At 47.9% G+C, this 18,651-nt stretch overlaps 2 protein-coding genes across 6 annotated transcripts in view; one reads left to right on the top strand and one right to left on the bottom strand.

Moving 5' to 3' along the window:
- Positions 1-18,651, top strand: part of LOC142499070 (gonadotropin-releasing hormone II receptor-like) — an 85,034-nt gene that overhangs the window by 3,626 nt on the left and 62,757 nt on the right. For 4 of the 5 annotated variants that reach the window (XM_075607893.1, XM_075607894.1, XM_075607892.1 and 1 more), the window contains one exon: positions 1,746-1,862. The gene's annotated coding sequence lies outside the window, so the exon portion shown is untranslated. Of the gene's footprint in view, positions 1-1,745; positions 1,863-3,298; positions 3,533-18,651 lie in introns of those variants that run through there. The other variant, XM_075607895.1, reaches the window with a different exon arrangement.
- LOC142499074 (apolipoprotein A-II-like) lies at positions 747-16,881 on the bottom strand. Its single transcript, XM_075607900.1, has 4 exons — positions 16,736-16,881; positions 15,633-15,714; positions 5,744-5,879; positions 747-1,372 (listed from the first exon to the last, which is right to left on the bottom strand). The coding sequence occupies exons 2-4, from the start codon at positions 15,682-15,684 to the stop codon at positions 1,270-1,272; spliced, it is 291 nt and encodes a 96-aa protein (XP_075464015.1). The 5' UTR covers positions 15,685-15,714; positions 16,736-16,881; the 3' UTR covers positions 747-1,269.

Here is an 18,651-nt window from a genome sequence, read left to right as displayed (position 1 = left end):
GACCTCTGCAACCGCCCGCAAAAATCTAGCGCACCGCTGGTCTAAGTTCTTAAACCCCCACCACCAATATTTATAGGCCATGGTGACATCACAGTCACCATAGTTACATGGGAGGTGTACGGGAGCCTCTAACCTACGCCCACTCTGGATGACAGAGTGGGCACCTCATATGAAAAATAGTAATTTCAACGGAGGGGGGGGGGGGGTTACACTTATATACACGCTATGGTTTTATAGCGAATGTACAGTGCGTAGGAGGATGTATGGATCCCGTATTCGCATAAACAGACAGACATTCCTGGTTATAAAGCCAATGCTCAGAGATAAGTGCGCGTATCTGGGAAGCATTATATTCTCCTTTTATCGCACGTAGACTGTTGTAGAATGATTTACGTCTGTGGGGTTATAGTCCAGGCATATAATTACCAAGGCTCTCCCTGCATGGTCCCTGAATCAGCCTTGAAATAATATTTTAATAATACTTTATATAGCACCAACACGATACTCTACGCTGCATGAGGAATATTATTCCAGGCCCTGTTTATACTTCCAGGAGAGGACGCCGTCCTTTTAAGCACAAGGCTGGACTTTTCGATCGATGCATTTAAAGGTTTATGGTCTTTTTATGTATGTATATTTTTATTTATATAGCCACTGCCATGTACACCGTGCTGTACACAGATGGAGGGAGAGACTTTTTTTTTATACAGATTCCGCTTTCCTTAAAGATAAAGAAGGGTTACAAGTTTAGGGTTGTAAATAAGAAAAGTAGCTTTATTGTGGTAATAACAATGTTTTTATTTAATTACACAAGGAAGAGAGACGACTGACAAACGGTAAGGCTGGGTCCATAGAAGAGAAGCCGCGCTGAGCCGTGCGGACGCTCCGCGATGAGTCCCGTCATCCTCAATGAGGCTGTCTTGAGGGGGCTCCCGCGAGCGTCCGCAGGCGTGCTGAGGCGCAGGGATTTTCAGCCGACAGCCGAAACTGTTTTTCAGCGCGCTGTCGGCTGAAAACACCCAATCAGCGCGAAGTAGCGTCATGACGTCACGTTGGTGCTTTCCGGGCTATTGGCCCAGCAACGTCACTGCCCCGCCTCCCGATCGCGCACGCTGGCTCGCCTGCCAGTCCATGGAATTGCGCCTGACAGAGCAGGCGAGTGTCAGCGCGGAGGAGCGCGGCTTCCCCCTCTATGGACTCAGCCTAAGGCAGCGGGTGGGAGGGGGCTTATGGGGTGATTTCCAGCATATCGCCCCTGTAAAAGGTTCCTTAGGCAATGGCTTTCCTGGTAGATTCTATGATGTCCTTCAAACATTTCTCCAGCTCGGACATGATGGGTTCCACCTGGGCTTTTGTTTGTTCATAGTATGCTCTGTGGAGAAGAAAAAATATTGCTCATATCACTAATTATGTCATGATATAGAGTTCACATCACTAGTGATGTCATGACATGGAGTTCATATCATTAATTATGTCATGACATGGAGTTCATATCACGAATGATGTCATGATATAGAGCTCATCTTACTAATAACATGATATAGAGATCATATCACTAATGAAATCATTATATCAAGTTGATTTCACTAATGTTTTTATGATATAAGTAAACATATAATTAATGATATGGAGAACATATACTTAATGACAGTATGACATTAATGATATCGTTTCACAGTAATAATATGTTGATTCAGAGTTTAATGAATTCATTTATGTATAATTAATAACAAAAATCTTTGCAGTTACACAGAAGGACTAGAGACCTCAGCATGGAGCTCAGCTAGATTACACAGGTCCTGAGTCTATTAGATGTGACATCTTCACTTCCAGGACCCCCGCACAATCTTATCCCACAATAGGTAGGTGACACTAACGTTACAATGTTATAATATAGAGTTAGCTAAGCCGGGCACCTGACACCGAAGGGCCAAGTGCTAAGTATACTGTGTATTGTAATCAGGGCCGGATTAAGACTTCTCGAAGCCCTAAACTATGATAAAGATAAGGCCCCTACAATAATAATATTGTAGAAGGAATGATTAATACAAATGAATGCATTTTATTTGAATAATTACATGGGAAGACTTTCTTGACAGAAAATAATTTGAATAAATTGAAAACTGATTTAAAAATGTAAAACATTATTTTTTCTCTTGGTTTTTGGAAAGCAAATTTATTGATGATATCAAATGATAAGTTACAAAGCTTCTCGCTTTCTGTGCACAAAATGCGATGGGTATCCTCCTTAGCCTCGGAGAGACCTTTCTCCTGGGCAATTGGTTATCATCAAAATTAAAAATAGACGCAATATTAGCGCGAAATAAAATAAAGGGGAAAAAATATACATTTGCCAGATTATATGATCTCAAATTCATGTTTACAAATAAATAGCGTGTTATTCCCTATGCTCACTCTATGCTCACGCTATGCTCACGCTATGCTCACGCTATCGTCACACTAGTCTCACCGCTATGCTCACGCTATCCTCACACTAGTCTCACCGCTATGCTCACGCTATGCTCACGCTATCCTCACGCCATCCTCACGCTATCCTCACGCTATCCTCATGCTATCCTCACACTAGTCTCACCGCTATGCTCACTCTATGCTCACCGCTATCGTTACGCTATCCTCACGCTATCCTCACTCTATCCTCACACTAGTCTCACCGCTATGCTCACTCTATGCTCACCGCTATGCTCACTCTATGCTCACCGCTATCCTCACGCTATCCTCACGCTATCCTCACTCTATCCTTACTCTATCCTCACACTAGTCTCACCGCTATGCTCACGCCATGCTCACGCTATCCTCACGCTAGTCTAACCGCTATGCTCACTCTATGCTCACGCTATCCTCACACTAGTCTCACCGCTATGCTCACGCTATGCTCACGCTATCCTCACGCTTGTCTCACCGCTATGCTCACGCTATCCTCACTCTATCCTCACACTAGTCTCACCGCTATGCTCACTCTATGCTCACCGCTATCCTCACGCTATCCTCACTCTATCCTCACACTAGTCTCACCGCTATGCTCACGCTAGTCTCACCGCTATGCTCACTCTATGCTCACCGCTATCCTCACCGCTATCCTCACCGCTATCCTCACCGCTATCCTCACGCTATCCTCACACTAGTTTCACCGCTATGCTCACCGCTATGCTCACCGCTATGCTCACGCTATGCTCACGCTATGCTCACGCTATGCTCACGCTATGCTCACGCTATCCTCACACTAGTCTCACCGCTATGCTCACTCTATGCTCACGCTATGCTCACGCTATGCTCACGCTATCCTCACGCTATCCTCACCCTACCCTCACACTAGTCTCATGCTATCCTCACAAAGGTTGGCGGCAAACTAAGCAGAAAACATAATTTGAAGACAAACCAAAAAATGTCTAACCATCAAATAGCCAGGAGGGGGCAGGAGAGGGTAACTACTGCGAACTGTGTGGAGTTCGCCTCATGATGAAAGGAGGTGTGGGAGTCCGTTCCGAGCACTTCAACAGAACCGGAACTGTGGGTATGAAGTCGAAGAAAAGAACTAACTAATCAGGGGAGGGAAACTCCAGTCCTCACGGGCCTCCAACAGGTCAGGTTTTTCAGGATATCCCTGCTTCAGCACAAGTGGCTCAATCAGTGGCTCAGTCAAAGACTGAGCCACTGATTGAGCCACTTGTGCTGAAGCAGGGATATCCTGAAAACCTGACCTGTTGGAGGCCCGTGAGGACTGGAGTTGGCCACCCCTGAACTAAACCATTCTGTTCTGTGGAATATTGTTGAGTCGCTGGGGTCTGGCTTTTCTCTACCTGACATATACTACGCTGCTTTTAACGTACATTCAAGTTTTGTTGCTTAAGACTTTAACCATTATTGATTTTATTCTAATTTATTTTTAGTGTGAATAGACACTTTGGATTTACGGGAACCTCAAATATATTATAGGTATTGAAAAAAAAAAATCTTAGTATCAAGCTCTGAGGCCCTAAACTGGAGCTGATGTATTATACGTAACTCCACCACTGATTGTAACACTGTATTCAAACCAGTATACAACTAGGGTTGCTAGGTGTCCGGTTTTGAACTGTACAGCCCGGTATTTTGCCCCTGCGTCTGGTATAAAATGGAAGGTAATACCGGACATATGTGTCCGGTATTACCTCTCTCTGAACGCAGGGTGGCAGCGGGGGGCCCGGCGGCCTGTCACAGCCGTTGCCGCCGACCACGGCTCTCCCCTTCTGCAGGCTTCTCCGTCACTGTCTGTCCCGCGTCTTGTGCTGACGCGCGGGCGAAGCTTCCGGTGCGCCGGCGTGAGAGGGAGAACCGGCGCACATGACGTCAGTAGCAGACACCTCGGCATGGGACAGACAGTGAGGGAAAAGCCTGCAGCGGGGGAAAGCCGGGGCCGGCGGCAACTGCTGTGACTGGCCGCCGGGCCCCCCGCAGCCACCGCCCCACCCCCGTTCCACAGCCACCGACCCACTGCCCCCCCCCCGCAGCAATGGCCCACCCGCTACCACTGACCCCCCCATCCCCCAGCCACCGGCCCACCCCCCAACCCACAGCCACCGGCCCACCCCCCACCCCGCAGCCACCGGCCCCCCAGCAACTACCGGGCCCGACCTGAGACCCACCCCAAGGTAAGTCTGATTTTTATATGTATTGAGGATGGGGGTATAATTTCTATGTATTGGGGGGGGGGGGTTGGGGTATTTTTTATATGAATTGGGGGTGTATTTTTTATATATGTATTGGGGGTGGGGGTACTTTATATGTATTGGGGAGGTGGGGGTATTTTTTTATGTATTGCGGGGTATTTTTTATATGTATTGGGGGGCATAGGGGTATTTTTTATATGTATTGGGGGGGGGGGTATATTTTTTATATGTATTTGGGGGGGTCTTGCATCTTTTAACGTTGTGTCCAGTATTTTTGGACAAGCCATCTGGTAACCCTATATACAACTGATACAAAATACAAATGTACAAACCAGGATATTTGTCATTGTTCTATACAATTAGTTTATTCAACCTAAATTTGAAAGCTATCAGACATCTTCCTTTTAAATATTTTTTATTTGGGTGGATACAAATATACTTGAAAAAACAGTACATGATTGACACATCAACATTTCAAATTTCCCTTTTGGGCAACATTCTTATTTACTAAAGAGGTTCAATGCAAGGTTAGGGCTTCTTTTAGTTCTGTCGTTTCTGCACCATTATTTATCATTCTGATTTAGTCCTCTTGTTTTCTATTATATTCTAGGTATATGTTAGGTGTTGTACTGGATGTATCACCTGCCATCACCCATTTTATATAATTCAGAAGTAAACTTACTTAATAGAAAACCTAAAACTTTTCTTCTAGTCAGGCTTTTCCGTGATCTGGTCTTTGTTTGGTTGAACTCCAGGTGGATTAAATGGTTGATTGTTTGGTTGGTTGGCTTGGGATATCGCAGAGCATTCATTTCCCCCTCTTCTTATTTTCCCTCCCTACCTCAACCCTTCCCTTCCTTGGGTTTGCCCGTATGGGGGCGAGTTTCCCCCCCGTCAGACATATTCTAACTAAATAAAACACAAGCTTTAGGGGAACAGCAGGTGTTTTGGGGTGGAGACATTTCACCTGGCTGCAGCCTGATCTCTATAGGGTTTTAATCACATGATGCGGCTTACCCTGTGTGCGCTCAGAAGCCTATACCAGTGCACCGTTAGGGGGTTACCATGACACTTACCCAACCTGAGACTGCAGGTCCTGGGTCTGGGCCTTGGACACCCAGTCCTGTGTGCTGGATTTGATGATCTCAGCCCAGGACTGGAACATCTGGGCTAACTGGTCCCGATTTGGGACCTCCCTCTTCACAACACCAGCTGCGGAGGAGAAAAGAGGCGGCGTTATGGAGAGACACTGCAAGGCTTTTCAGCATCCTCAATTACTTCTTATAGAGGCAGTTCTGCAATCTACAAGGTGTGTGTGTGTATATGTGTGTGTGTGTATATATGTGTATATATCTATATTTTTGAAAACGTATGTGCTGTCCCAAAGGCCAATCAGATTGGTCCGTGGACCAGCCCCGCCCCGCACGCCTCATTGGTCACACTCACCCACCGCCGACACAGCTACCAATGCTGCCTGCTCCTCAGTGCCGCCGCCGCTGCCTCACCTCTCCTCTCCCCACATTCCCCCCCCTCACACCCGCAGCAAACCCCAGCCTCTTCACCGCTACCCACGCTGCCCGTTCCTTGGCGGCTCAGCCTCACCTCAAACGCCACCCCTCCTCCACCTCACGACACGACGTCTCCCGCAAAGCTCACACCGCCGAGTAACCGACGCCGCCTCACATATTACCACCGGGAGCGCCAGCAGCCAGGAACCTCCTCATTCCCCCACCCCCACCCGAGGCCGGACCGGGAGCGCCAGCAGCCAGGTTCCTCCTCATCCCCCCCACCCGCGGCCGGACCAGGAGCGCTAGCAGGTATCACCAAAGCCCCCCCGCGGCTGAGGTGGTGCCAGCAGGTATCAACTCCCTCACTCCCCCCCCAGGACCAGCGGCCAGGCCGGGAAGCCGGGAGCGCGAGCAGCTATCAATAACCACCTCCCCTTCGCGGCAGGGCAGAGGAAAAAGCAGAGGGGGGCAAACAACAACAAACTGACTGACACACGAACTGCCTGTCTGAAACACACACACACACACACACACACACACACTGACTGACACACAAACACAGACTGACTGACAAACACACACACTGACTGCCGCACACACACACACATCGACTGACGCGCGCACACACACACATCGACTGACGCGCACACACAAACACATCGACTGACGTGCGCACACACACACACTGATGCACGCACACACCCACTGACTGACGCGCACACACAGACTCGCACCCTCTGACTGACGCACACACCCACTGACTGACGCACACACCCACTGACTGACGCACACACACCCACTGACACACACACACACACACTGACTGACGCACACACACACACACACTGACGCGCACACACACACACACACACACACACACTTACTGACGCGCACACACACACACTGACTGCAGCACACACACTGACTGGTGTACACACACACTGACGCGCACACACACACACACTGACTGACGCGCACACACACACACTGACTGACGCACACACACTGACGCACACACACACACTGACTGTGACAGGGTGAAGTCAACCCCTATCAGTTATGCCTGGGAGACATATGTTTGAGTGCTTCATCCAGCACTCATAAGGGTTAACTCAGGTGGAAGCTAGGTAATCAGGATGTAAGCTGACACCGGAGAAGCAGCAAGGTATAAGATGATGTTGTTACTGGCAGTAGCTGCCTGCCTTAGACCAGAGCACACGGCTATATGTGCTGCTAGCCAGACGGATACATCAAGCTAACTACTGCAACCAAAGTAAGACTTGTTCATTTGTTTTTCCTGACTGCTTAAAAGACACTTACGGTTTGGTTATGGTTTAGCCAGCCAGCCTGCTAGATAGGCCTGGTGTGTTAGTCAGTCCTCCCAATGTGGAGCAGGATTTGTTTTGTTTAAAGGGACAGTGTACCCGCATCTTATGTATGCTGTGGAGATATAAAGCCACTGAACGTTTTCATTATCCTGAAACTATACGTGTGGACTGTTCCCTGACCTCGGCTACAGGCCGTCCTGCCACAGGTGGTGTCAGAAGTGGGAAGTCGGACGGCCCCTGTATCTCAAGGGCCACACAAAAAAAAAATGGAGAAATTTTTTTCTCAGTTCCTTGAGCAACAGCTCCAGCTAGCAGAGAAACAAGCTTAGCAACAGGCCCAGCAAATAGAATGGCAGGCCCAGCAAGCTGAGAGACATGCCCAGCATGATGAGCAACAGGCCCGGCAGGAGGAAAAGCTACTCCAACTGCTAGTCGAGGGCCCAGCCCCAGGCAGACCAGAGATTCCAAATAACCCACCGGTGATGCTGCCTAAAATGAAGCCAACCAACGACCCATTGGCATTTCTCCTCACTTTTGAAAGGGTAGCCACGGCCCACGGCTGGACAGTTGATCGCTGGGTAACGACTCTGGCTCCACTCCTCATAGGAGAAGCTCAGGCAGCCTACCAGGCTCTTCCAGCAGACGAGGCCATGGACTATCAACAATTAAAGGCTGCTATTCTGGATCGCCTAGGCCTCACTCCAGAGACCTACCGACAATGATTCTGGACAGTCAAATATACAAACAGAGACAGACCCTGGGTCGTAGCCCACTGCTTAGTAGACTTATGTACCAGGTGGATACAACCGGAGAAGCATACCAAAGCAGAGATCCTTGAACAGTTTGTGCTCGAGCAGTTCATACAGATACTGCCCCCCTCCTCCCGCTCCTGGGTAAAAAGACACGCTGCATTTTCCCTGGATTCAGCGGTCCGCTGGTGGAAAACTTCCTTGGTGACGACACCCAACAGGATAGCGGGGAACGGTCCATGCAAACACCAGTTGCTTCCGGTGATACCAGAGGCAGTAGAGCAGACAATCGAGGGGTCTACAACCCGCCAGCTCGGGAGATCCAGTCAACCCGATCGGAAGACCCTTTCCCATCTCGGAGGGTTCCTGGTACAAACTCCCGCAGAGACGCCCGTCCCGGGTCAGAGGCCATTGGATCACTCAAGGGAGGCCGCTACCCACTGTATTCCCCGAGAACCTGGACTTCCGTCACCCATCCGGTGGAGAGGATACCACCACCAACCAGAAGGGAGGATCCCATCCAACAGCGGAGAAGTCCAAACACCAACCCCGTCGAGAGCTTCCGCTGACGACCGAGTTTGCGGACTCATGAGATGATGAGATGGACTGTTCATATGGCAGAACCACTGCCACAGCTTCTCTCCGAGGGGACCACAATCCGTGGTTAGTCCCAGCATCTCTGGAGGGGAAAATAGTAAAAGCCATGCTGGACTCGGGATCTGGAAAAACCCTGATCCTAGAGGGCCTAATTCCAAGCAACAGACTATCCTATGACTCTCCTTGGAATATCGAGTGTATCCATGGGGATACAAAGAGATACCCGACGGCGAACATTCTACTGCGTATCAGGGATCAAGAGGCTAGCCTACTAGTGGGAGTTGCTCCCTGGCTACCTGCTCCTGTTCTACTTGGCCGAGACTGGCCCTACTTCGAAACATTGTTGGCCCCTACTCCTACGGAGCCTACTTCTTTGGTACCGGAGAAGCCCGGAGACTTGTTTCCTTTTTCCCCAGAGATTTCCCCCCGTAGACACCACGTCCCAAAGACACGTAAACAGAGACGTGCGGAGAAAGAGGACTGGTTAAGAAAGGCTGGGACTCTTATTAACATTAGTCAGCCCAAAGGACTGCAGGTCATGGCCGGAGATGACCAGGGTGGGAAACAGATAGATACGGGAATTTTGCCAGACCTGGATCTTCCTGACTTCCATCAGAGGCAGAGGGAAGACCCAGCTCTGGCTAGACAATATGAGAAGGTGGTACAGGTCAACAACAAGATAATGGACGAACAAGGTGTAAGAGTGTTTCCACATTTTGAACTGTTAAATGACATTCTATATCGTGTGAATAAGGTTACACAAACAGGGGAGTTCATTCGACAGATGCTAGTCCCTAAAGGGTTGATTAAAACAGTGTTCACTCTAGCCCATACTCTCCCATGGGGTGATATCATACAGAAGAAAAAGGACCCAGTCTTGCAGCACTCAATCACTCGGAATGTAATGTTGTAAATTTAAAATATACTTTATTGATAACCTTGAATAAAAAATAGGGGGTTAAAACGTAATTAAATGATGATAAACAGCTCGTGACTGTATCCTATATACCCCACCTACGGTAAGGTGGGTAGGTGTAAATAGAATCCCTAATAAATATTGGGGATCAAGCGCTACGGATAGTAGCTACCTAAAAATATAGGAAAAAGGAGCCTCTGAGAGCCCACTTGAAGACACTCTCCTTGCGAGTGTATCCAGGCGTATGATACGTACTAAATTGATACACTGAGGATAGGTACAATATTTAGTATGGCATAATGTGCGCTTGGTTAGACCTATATGATGTCTGTCCCTGATATAGATATGCGCTGTGTGAGCCAGGTCTATGGTGAGAACCTGTGTAGCCCCCACTATTGATCATAGGTGCAGGCTCATGGACATACTGCGTAGAAAGATACAGGATAGTATGGCATTGGCTAAGGCATAAAATAATCCTCTAGACACCTAAACTGTAGGTGAGGTAGGTTGTTGTTGACCAGGGTAAACCTTAACTCGTGTCAATATAGGTTGTCAGTGTTATCTGCTGTTGCTGCCCAATGGACGCTGTATAAGGAGCCAGATGCAGATACTAGGTATATATATGCAAATACCCTGACGTGAGCGTGATACTGTGCTGCGCACAAAGGGTGAATTATGGCATAAAGGCAACTTCCAACGTGTATGCAGCGGCACAGGAGGGTTAGCACTAATCAATGAATGTGATGTTGTAGGCTGTAACCCCCTGCATTGCTGTTCAGCAGATAAAGGGTTAATATATAATATAAAGCCAAATGTTCAGCTCAAAGGAGTGTGGTGTAAGGATGGTTGAACCAGGGTTTAGTAAGTGAAACCCATAAGCGCACCACCCTCCCTCTCAAAGATCAGATGACCTGTATCTGTAACCAAGTGGAGGAACTAACTAATAACGCACAGTCCCCTACATCAGCGCTGGTCCTGGTTATATCAGCGCTGATGTGCTCGAGGACTTGCCTGTCTGAAGGTGAGCAACTCAATAGCCCCTCTGGCTGGAGGATCCCGCGATAGTGTTATATAGCGCGATCCCATGTAACATGCACAGGCAGGGAAGCTTAGGATGTACACAGACGCTGATGAATATCAGAATGCTGCTGCATTTTAAATAAATGAGCTTCCCGCGTGTGCAGGAGGTAAACTGCCGACGCGCGCGTTTCACGTAGTGAACGCTTCTTCAGGGCACGTAGGGGGGCAACAACAACCTACCTCACCTACAGTTTAGGTGTCTAGAGGATTATTTTATGCCTTAGCCAATGCCATACTATCCTGTATCTTTCTACGCAGTATGTCCATGAGCCTGCACCTATGATCAATAGTGGGGGCTACACAGGTTCTCACCATAGACCTGGCTCACACAGCGCATATCTATATCAGGGACAGACATCATATAGGTCTAACCAAGCGCACATTATGCCATACTAAATATTGTACCTATCCTCAGTGTATCAATTTAGTACGTATCATACGCCTGGATACACTCGCAAGGAGAGTGTCTTCAAGTGGGCTCTCAGAGGCTCCTTTTTCCTATATTTTTAGGTAGCTACTATCCGTAGCGCTTGATCCCCAATATTTATTAGGGATTCTATTTACACCTACCCACCTTACCGTAGGTGGGGTATATAGGATACAGTCACGAGCTGTTTATCATCATTTAATTACGTTTTAACCCCCTATTTTTTATTCAAGGTTATCAATAAAGTATATTTTAAATTTACAACATTACATTCCGAGTGATTGAGTGCTGCAAGACTGGGTCCTTTTTCTTCTGTATGATATTATCACGTCTCCATCCAGTCAGCACCTCACTGTGGTCTAACACTAGCTGTGCGGGTTCCTTTTGCGTGTAGCATCTCCCATGGGGTGGTCATTTGGGCAGAGATAAGACCACGGACCGCATCTCGTCCCGGTTTTACTGGCCAGGCATACATGGTGACATCATGAAACTATGTGAGACATGTCCTGAATGCCAGTTAACTAGCCAAAAAGGACAGAAGCCAGCTCCCTTGGTCCCTCTGCCCTTGGTAGCCGTCCCATTCGAGAGAATTGGGGTAGATCTAGTCGGACCTTTAGAACCCTCTGCGAAGGGACATAAATTTATATTCGTTGTTGTAGATTATGCCACCAGAAATCATGAGGCCTTCCCTCTGAGATCAGCCACTGCTAAACAGGTTGCTCACAGGCTGTTAGAACTGTTCTCTAGGGTAGGACTGCCCCAAGTAATGTTAACTGAGGAGGGAACAAATTTCATGGCAAACTTAATGCAGGATGTCCTGAAGTTATTGGAGGTAAAATCCGTCAGGACCTCAGTCTACCATCCTCAGACTGATGGATTGGTAGAGAGGTTTAACCGTACTTTAAAAACCATGCTTAGAAAATTTGTGGACACTGAAAAGCGAGCTTGGGATGAACTTCTCCCTTTCCTGTTGTTTGCGGTACGAGAAGTTCCCCAATCATCCACAGGCTTCTCCCCGTTTGAGCTCCTATATGGACGCCAACTTCGGGGTATTCTTGACCTACTGTAGGAATCCTGGGAGGAGGAGTCCTCCCACTCCAAGAATACCCTTCAGTATGTCATAGACCTTAGAAACAGCCTAGACATGATAGGTCGGTTTGCTAAGGAAAACCTCCAATCTGCTCAAGAACGTCAAGAAAGGCAGTACAACCAAAATGCTCGCTTGAGGGTCTTGCAACCTGGGGACCAAGTGATGCTACTACTGCCGACATCCGAGAGTAAACTCCTTGCGAAGTGGCAGGGTCCTTTCCAAGTTCTCCGCCGCACCGGGGAGGTGAACTATGAGATCTCTCAACCCGGGTCCAGGAAGGGTAAACAAATCTACCACGCAAACCTCCTGAAACCCTGGAAAACGATGAGATCGCTGTTCATCCACCCTCGGGAAGGAGAGACGGATTTGGGTCCACAACTTCCAATGGGTAGTACGTACAATGACCATCAGGTCCCCATGGGAGGGCAGTTAACAACGGAACAAAGGTCAGACCTACAAGAATTATGTGACCAGTTCCCAGATGTTTTTTCTGAGCTGCCAGGGCAAACTGATTTAGTGCCCCATAGGATTGAGACAGAACCTGGCGTAAAAGTACGGTCCCGTCCCTATAGATTGCCAGAGGGCCGAAAAGACCTGGTAGAGAGGGAGATAATAGACATGTTGGAATTGGGCGTGATCGAGGAGTCCCACAGCGAATGGTGTAGCCCTATAGTGTTGGTCCCTAAACCAGATGGGAAGGTGAGGTTTTGCGTGGATCTGCGAAAGGTAAATGCTGTATCCAGATTTGATGCATACCCAATGCCTAGGGTGGATGAATTGCTTGACTCGCTTGGTAAAGCAGAGTATATCTCCACCCTAGATCTCACGAAAGGATATTGGCAGATGCCTCTAGTGGAAGAATCCAAATGCAAAACTGCCTTCGCCACCCCTCTCGGTTTATACCAATTCGTCACTATGCCATTTGGGTTACATGGGGCTCCAGCCACGTTCCAAAGGTTAATGGACAAGGTACTATGACTCCATAGGGCATATGCCACGGCCTACTTGGATGACATTGTCATCTATAGCAGACACTGGCAGTCTCATATAAAAAGGTTAAGGGCAGTCCTAACATCCTTAAGAGAAGCAGGGATCACTGCAAATCCCAAAAAAATGTGCCCTGGGTAAATCCACTACAAAATACTTGGGCTATGCCGTTGGGGGAGGGATAGTAAGGCCACTAGCTAGCAAGGTGGCCGCCATAAAGGAAGTCCCCACCCCACAGACAAAGACACAGGTCCGCTCCCTTTTGGGGTTAGTAGGGTATTACAGACGGTTTATCCCCAATTTTTCAGAAATTTCTGCACCCCTAACAGATCTGACAAAAAAGAGTGCCCCGACCCAAGTTAAATGGTCTTGGGAGTGCCAAGACGCCTTTGACATGCTAAAAAGTGCCTGTCAGAGGGCCCCGCTCTTCAGAGCCCAGATTTTAAAGAGCCCTTCATCATCCAGACGGATGCCTCAGAGGTAGGACTGGGAGCAGTGCTATCCCAGCAATTTGATGGTGTTGAACACCCCATACTGTTCATCAGCCGGAAGCTGTTCCCAAGGGAAGTGAGGTATTCCGTCATTGAGAAGGAGTGCCTCGCTGTAAAATGGGCAATTGAGGCCTTGAGACATTATGTCACCGGAGTACACTTCACCCTGGTCACTGACCATGCGCCCTTGAAGTGGTTAAACACCATGAAGGACACAAACTCAAGGTTGACCAGGTGGTACATGGCCCTCCAACCCTTCTCTTTTGATATTCAGCATAGACCTGGAAAGGACCATGGAAATGCTGATTTTTTGTCAAGAGAAGGAGTGGAGGGTTGGGCTTCAGCCGTGTGGGACACTAGCCACACACAAACAGGGGATGTATGTGACAGGGTGAAGTCAACCCCTGTCAGTTATGCCTGGGAGACATATGTCTGAGTGCTTCATCCAGCACTCATTAGGGTTAACTCAGGTGGAAGCTAGGTAATCAGGATGTAAGCTGACACGTGAGAAGCAGCAAGGTATAAGATGATGTTGTTACTGGCAGTAGCTGCCTGCCTTAGACCAGAGCACACGGCTATATGTGCTGCTAGCCAGACGGATACATCAAGCTAACTACTGCAACCAAAGTAAGACTTGTTCATTTGTTTTTCCTGACTGCTTAAAAGACACTTACGGTTTGGTTATGGTTTAGCCAGCCAGCCTGCTAGATAGGCCTGGTGTGTTAGTCAGTCCTCCCAATGTGGAACAGGATTTGTTTTGTTTAAAGGGACAGTGTACCCGCATGTTATGTATGCTGTGGAGAAATAAAGCCACTGAACGTTTTCATTATCCTGAAACTATACGTGTGGACTGTTCCCTGACCTCGGCTACAGGCCGTCCTGCCACACTGACGAACACAATGACTGACGCACACACACCCACTGACTGACGCACACACACACTGACTGACGCACACACACACACTGACGCACACACACTGACTGACGCACACACACTGACTAACGCACACACACACTGACTGACGCACACACACACTGGCTGACGCACACACACACTGACTGACGCACACACACACTGACTGACGCGCACACTCACATACACTGAATGACGCGCACACACACACACTGAATGACGCGCACACACACACTGACTGACGCACACACACACACACACACACTGACTGACGCACACGCACACACACTGACTGACGCACACACACTGACTGACGCACACGCACGCACACTGACGCACACGCACATTGACTGACGCTCACGCACACTGACACACACACACACTGACGCACACACACACACACACTGACGCACACACACACTGACTGACGCACACACACACACTGACTGACGCACGCACGCACACTGACTGACGCACACACACACACACACACAATTACGCACACACACATACTGACTGACTGACGCACGCACGCACACACTGACGCGCACACACTGACTGACGCGCACACACTGACTGACGCTATATATATATAATACAGAGAATGAATATATCTGTACTATGCAGGAGAATCGGTATGTCTGGATCTAGGCTGAACAAGACTCCCTCACCGGTAACCCCAGAGATATTGGTCGTATCTGCCAGTGCTGTATTTACCCCCTCTGTCCCATAATGATTTGATGGGCACATGTCCTGAGGAGATGATGGTCATTTATATGTTTCTGAGATGTCACAAGGATTCCTAAGGTATCAATCTATGACCTTGCTTTCCTTTAGCAGCAGGATCTTGACTCCCATAGACATATCCCTACATCTTACCTTCTAAGCCGCTAACAGCGATGAGCAGAACAGCCAAAGCCAGGACCTTCATGTCTGCAGTAATGTGCACCGAGCGAGGAACCTGTAAGCGCACACAAGGTTACTGTTAGGGGGCTGCTCAGTTACTCTGGCCGTGGGGCAGAGGTGGTCTGGTGGGCTGACATACAGACTGTTGAGTGACTTTTTCCTGACTCTTCCACCAACTACTTGCGTGTGATATTGCAAATATCACCTCATCTCCCCGAGCTTCTGTTTACCCACCTGTAATAAACTATTATATTGTTTTTTTGAGAAATTGAGACGTGTGCTGCCAACAGTCTCCTCTTGTGGTGGCTGCATTCATTCTGATGTATTTCCATACTTTATATTACACGTTTTGTATACCTTGTAATCTATATATATATATATATATATATATATATATATATATATATATATATATATATATATAAAAAATCTATGAATATAATCAAGAAGTCTGTTAAAAGCCAAAATATATTGTCCTGCCCGAAAATGTCATGCCACCTCAGATAGTGCCGTAGTGCCCTACCAACTGGCAGAGCTCTCTTTATATGGCAGCGTCTCCGTTATCGGTGGCTTTGTTATTTTGAACTAGAAACTGTTCACAAAATGAAACAATTAAATTATTCTTTAGCACAGACATTCATAGGATTTTCTCCTCAATAAATACTGTGTTTGATAGACTTAGTAAGAGTCACATAGTAAGTATTGTGTCATAATTCCGAATTTGGGGCATGTGACCTCTTTTCATTTGAAGTTTCCCAAAATTGTAGATAAATATGGGAAATATGTTGAGCGATTGGAACATTCCCCAAACGTGCGTTATATCGGCATTTAAAGAAAATGCCGCTCTGATGGAGCTGTAACTACACATTGTATTCACCAGAACATTCATCAGCCAAAATCATTTCGAAAATACAAGCAAAATGTAATGTTTTTGGTATAGAATTGTAGGTAGAAAGCAGAAATAAAATATATATATTGCAATAAAATATAGATAGAAGGTAATATACTTGGTCAGTACAGATCCACTGGTTCTGTTCCAGCCCCATACCCGATACATGAAAAGAAAGATTTCTTACCTGTGATAGAAGCTTTGACACAATCCAGTAGAACTTTGTGATGTCCAAGTTGTGTTGCAGAACCTCTCTATATACAGAGCAGGTATCGGCTGGTCCCACCTCCTCCTCTTTGCCATTGGTTCCCTTCTTGCTGATTGCCTGATCGGGATTAAAGGTCTTTGTATCTCCCTTCGTGTGCTGGTCAGTTTATCTTGCTGGATTTTTGCTGATGCCGTGTTGTGTAACCTTGATTTTAGGTGATTTGTTTTTCAGTAAGTTCTGTGAAGCGCATACATGGAACAATACAGTCATTTCCACGGAAGAGTTTGCAGACAAACACCTGGTTTTCTGAAGGGTGTTTTATCTCATCCACTTTAAGGATAAAATCCACACTGAACATGACAATCAGACCTGTCAGGTTTCACTCAAATATATGGAGTTTTTCTCATTAAGGGGTATACTCGTTAGTAAGAATTATTAGTAGTTTGGCAAACTATAATGCTTACTCATTCTGTGAAATTACAATGTATCCATTGAACTTGCACTATTTATGTTCCAGAAATCCCAAATCTCACTCGTATGGATGGCTGGATCTTGATAGCGGTGAAATTGTGACCTTCACACATGTATCTGTTAAACATGACATGATTCCAAACCTGTTAGACCCACTGTCCAAAGTGCTGCCATGAACGGCGTTTGTTCTCAATTACAGGAGAGTGCCAGTTTTTATAATAAACTTGGGGAGGGGGAAGAAGTAGGGGTGACCAGGTAGTTGGGTATCATCACATTTCAAAAATTCAATTATGTGTATACCAACATCAAGTATGTGTAACATGCAGAGTGTAACACGTCTGTGCCACAAACTATTTAACACCATGGTAATAACTTTATTTATATATACTGTATATAATAGAGATTTTTACTCACCACTTACCATGATGTCGATCATGCAATAAAGGACTTTTATTCATTTTGGTGTTTAGCCCCTGCATTTGCTCTGCTGTGCTCCGCTTACCTCCCGCAGGATTTCTTCTATCTTATACTATATTAGTGAAAGCACTGTATGTTTGCCTGCCTGCCTGCATGCATGCATGCATGCATGCCTGCCTGCTGGATGTCCGGTGTCCCTAGCGGCAATCTCATTGGTCCCTTGGCCCGCCCGCCCCCGCACACCTCTCATTGGCCTCACACACTCACACCACCCCCTTGGCCCGCCCCCCACACCTCTCATTGGCCTGAGGCGGAGTGACGGGCCAAAGGTCCAAAAAAATAAATAACACACACACACACACACACACACACACACACACACACACACACACACACACACACACACACACACACACACACACACACACACACACACACACACACACACACACACCTCTCCCCTCTCCAAATCACCTCTTCCCCCTCCCCAGCGGCATCACCTCTTCCCCCTCCCCAGCGGCATCACCTCTTCCCCCTCCCCAGCGGCATCACCTCTTCCCCCTCCCCAGCGGCATCACCTCTCCCCGCTCCAAATCACCTCTCCCCGCTCCAAATCACCTCTCCCCGCTCCAAATCACCTCTCCCCGCTCCAAATCACCTCGCTTCCCGCAGCTGCCACGCGGCGCGTAAGATGGCGGACCCCCTTCCTCCCTCGCGGCGCCGAGTCAGACGGTGGCGGCGCCCGGAAGTACAGGTAGGTGTCGCTCCCCACCTCCGGCGCCAAACGGAACTAAAGAAAGGGCGCATCAACTGAGGTGTGTGTGTGTGTGTGTGTGTGTGTGTGTGTGTGTGTGTGTGTGTGTGTGTGTGTGTGTGTGTGTGTGTGTGTGTGTGTGTGTGTGTGTGTCACTGTCCACTGCCCCCCCCTCCTATCCACTGCCCCCCCCTCCTGTCCACTGCCCCCCCCTCCTGTCCACTGCCCCCCCCTCCTGTCCACTGCGTCCCCC

The sequence above is a fragment of the Ascaphus truei genome, chromosome 7 (genome assembly GCF_040206685.1).
Source record: "Ascaphus truei isolate aAscTru1 chromosome 7, aAscTru1.hap1, whole genome shotgun sequence".
NCBI classification, from domain to species: Eukaryota; Metazoa; Chordata; class Amphibia; order Anura; family Ascaphidae; genus Ascaphus; species Ascaphus truei.
The sequence above is the reverse complement of the archived record's forward strand: the minus strand, read 5'-3'. Positions and strand labels throughout refer to the sequence as shown.

Bases quoted from the DNA above. Each gene is read 5' to 3' on its own strand.
- LOC142499074 (XM_075607900.1), bottom strand. From the start codon at position 15,684: ATGAAGGTCCTGGCTTTGGCTGTTCTGCTCATCGCTGTTAGCGGCTTA. The intron at 5,880-15,632 runs GTAAGATGTAGG...TCTCCTCCGCAG, and splicing joins CGCTGTTAGCGGCTTAGAAG to CTGGTGTTGTGAAGAGGGAG. The intron at 1,373-5,743 runs GTAAGTGTCATG...TCTTCTCCACAG, and splicing joins GACCTGCAGTCTCAGGTTGG to AGCATACTATGAACAAACAA.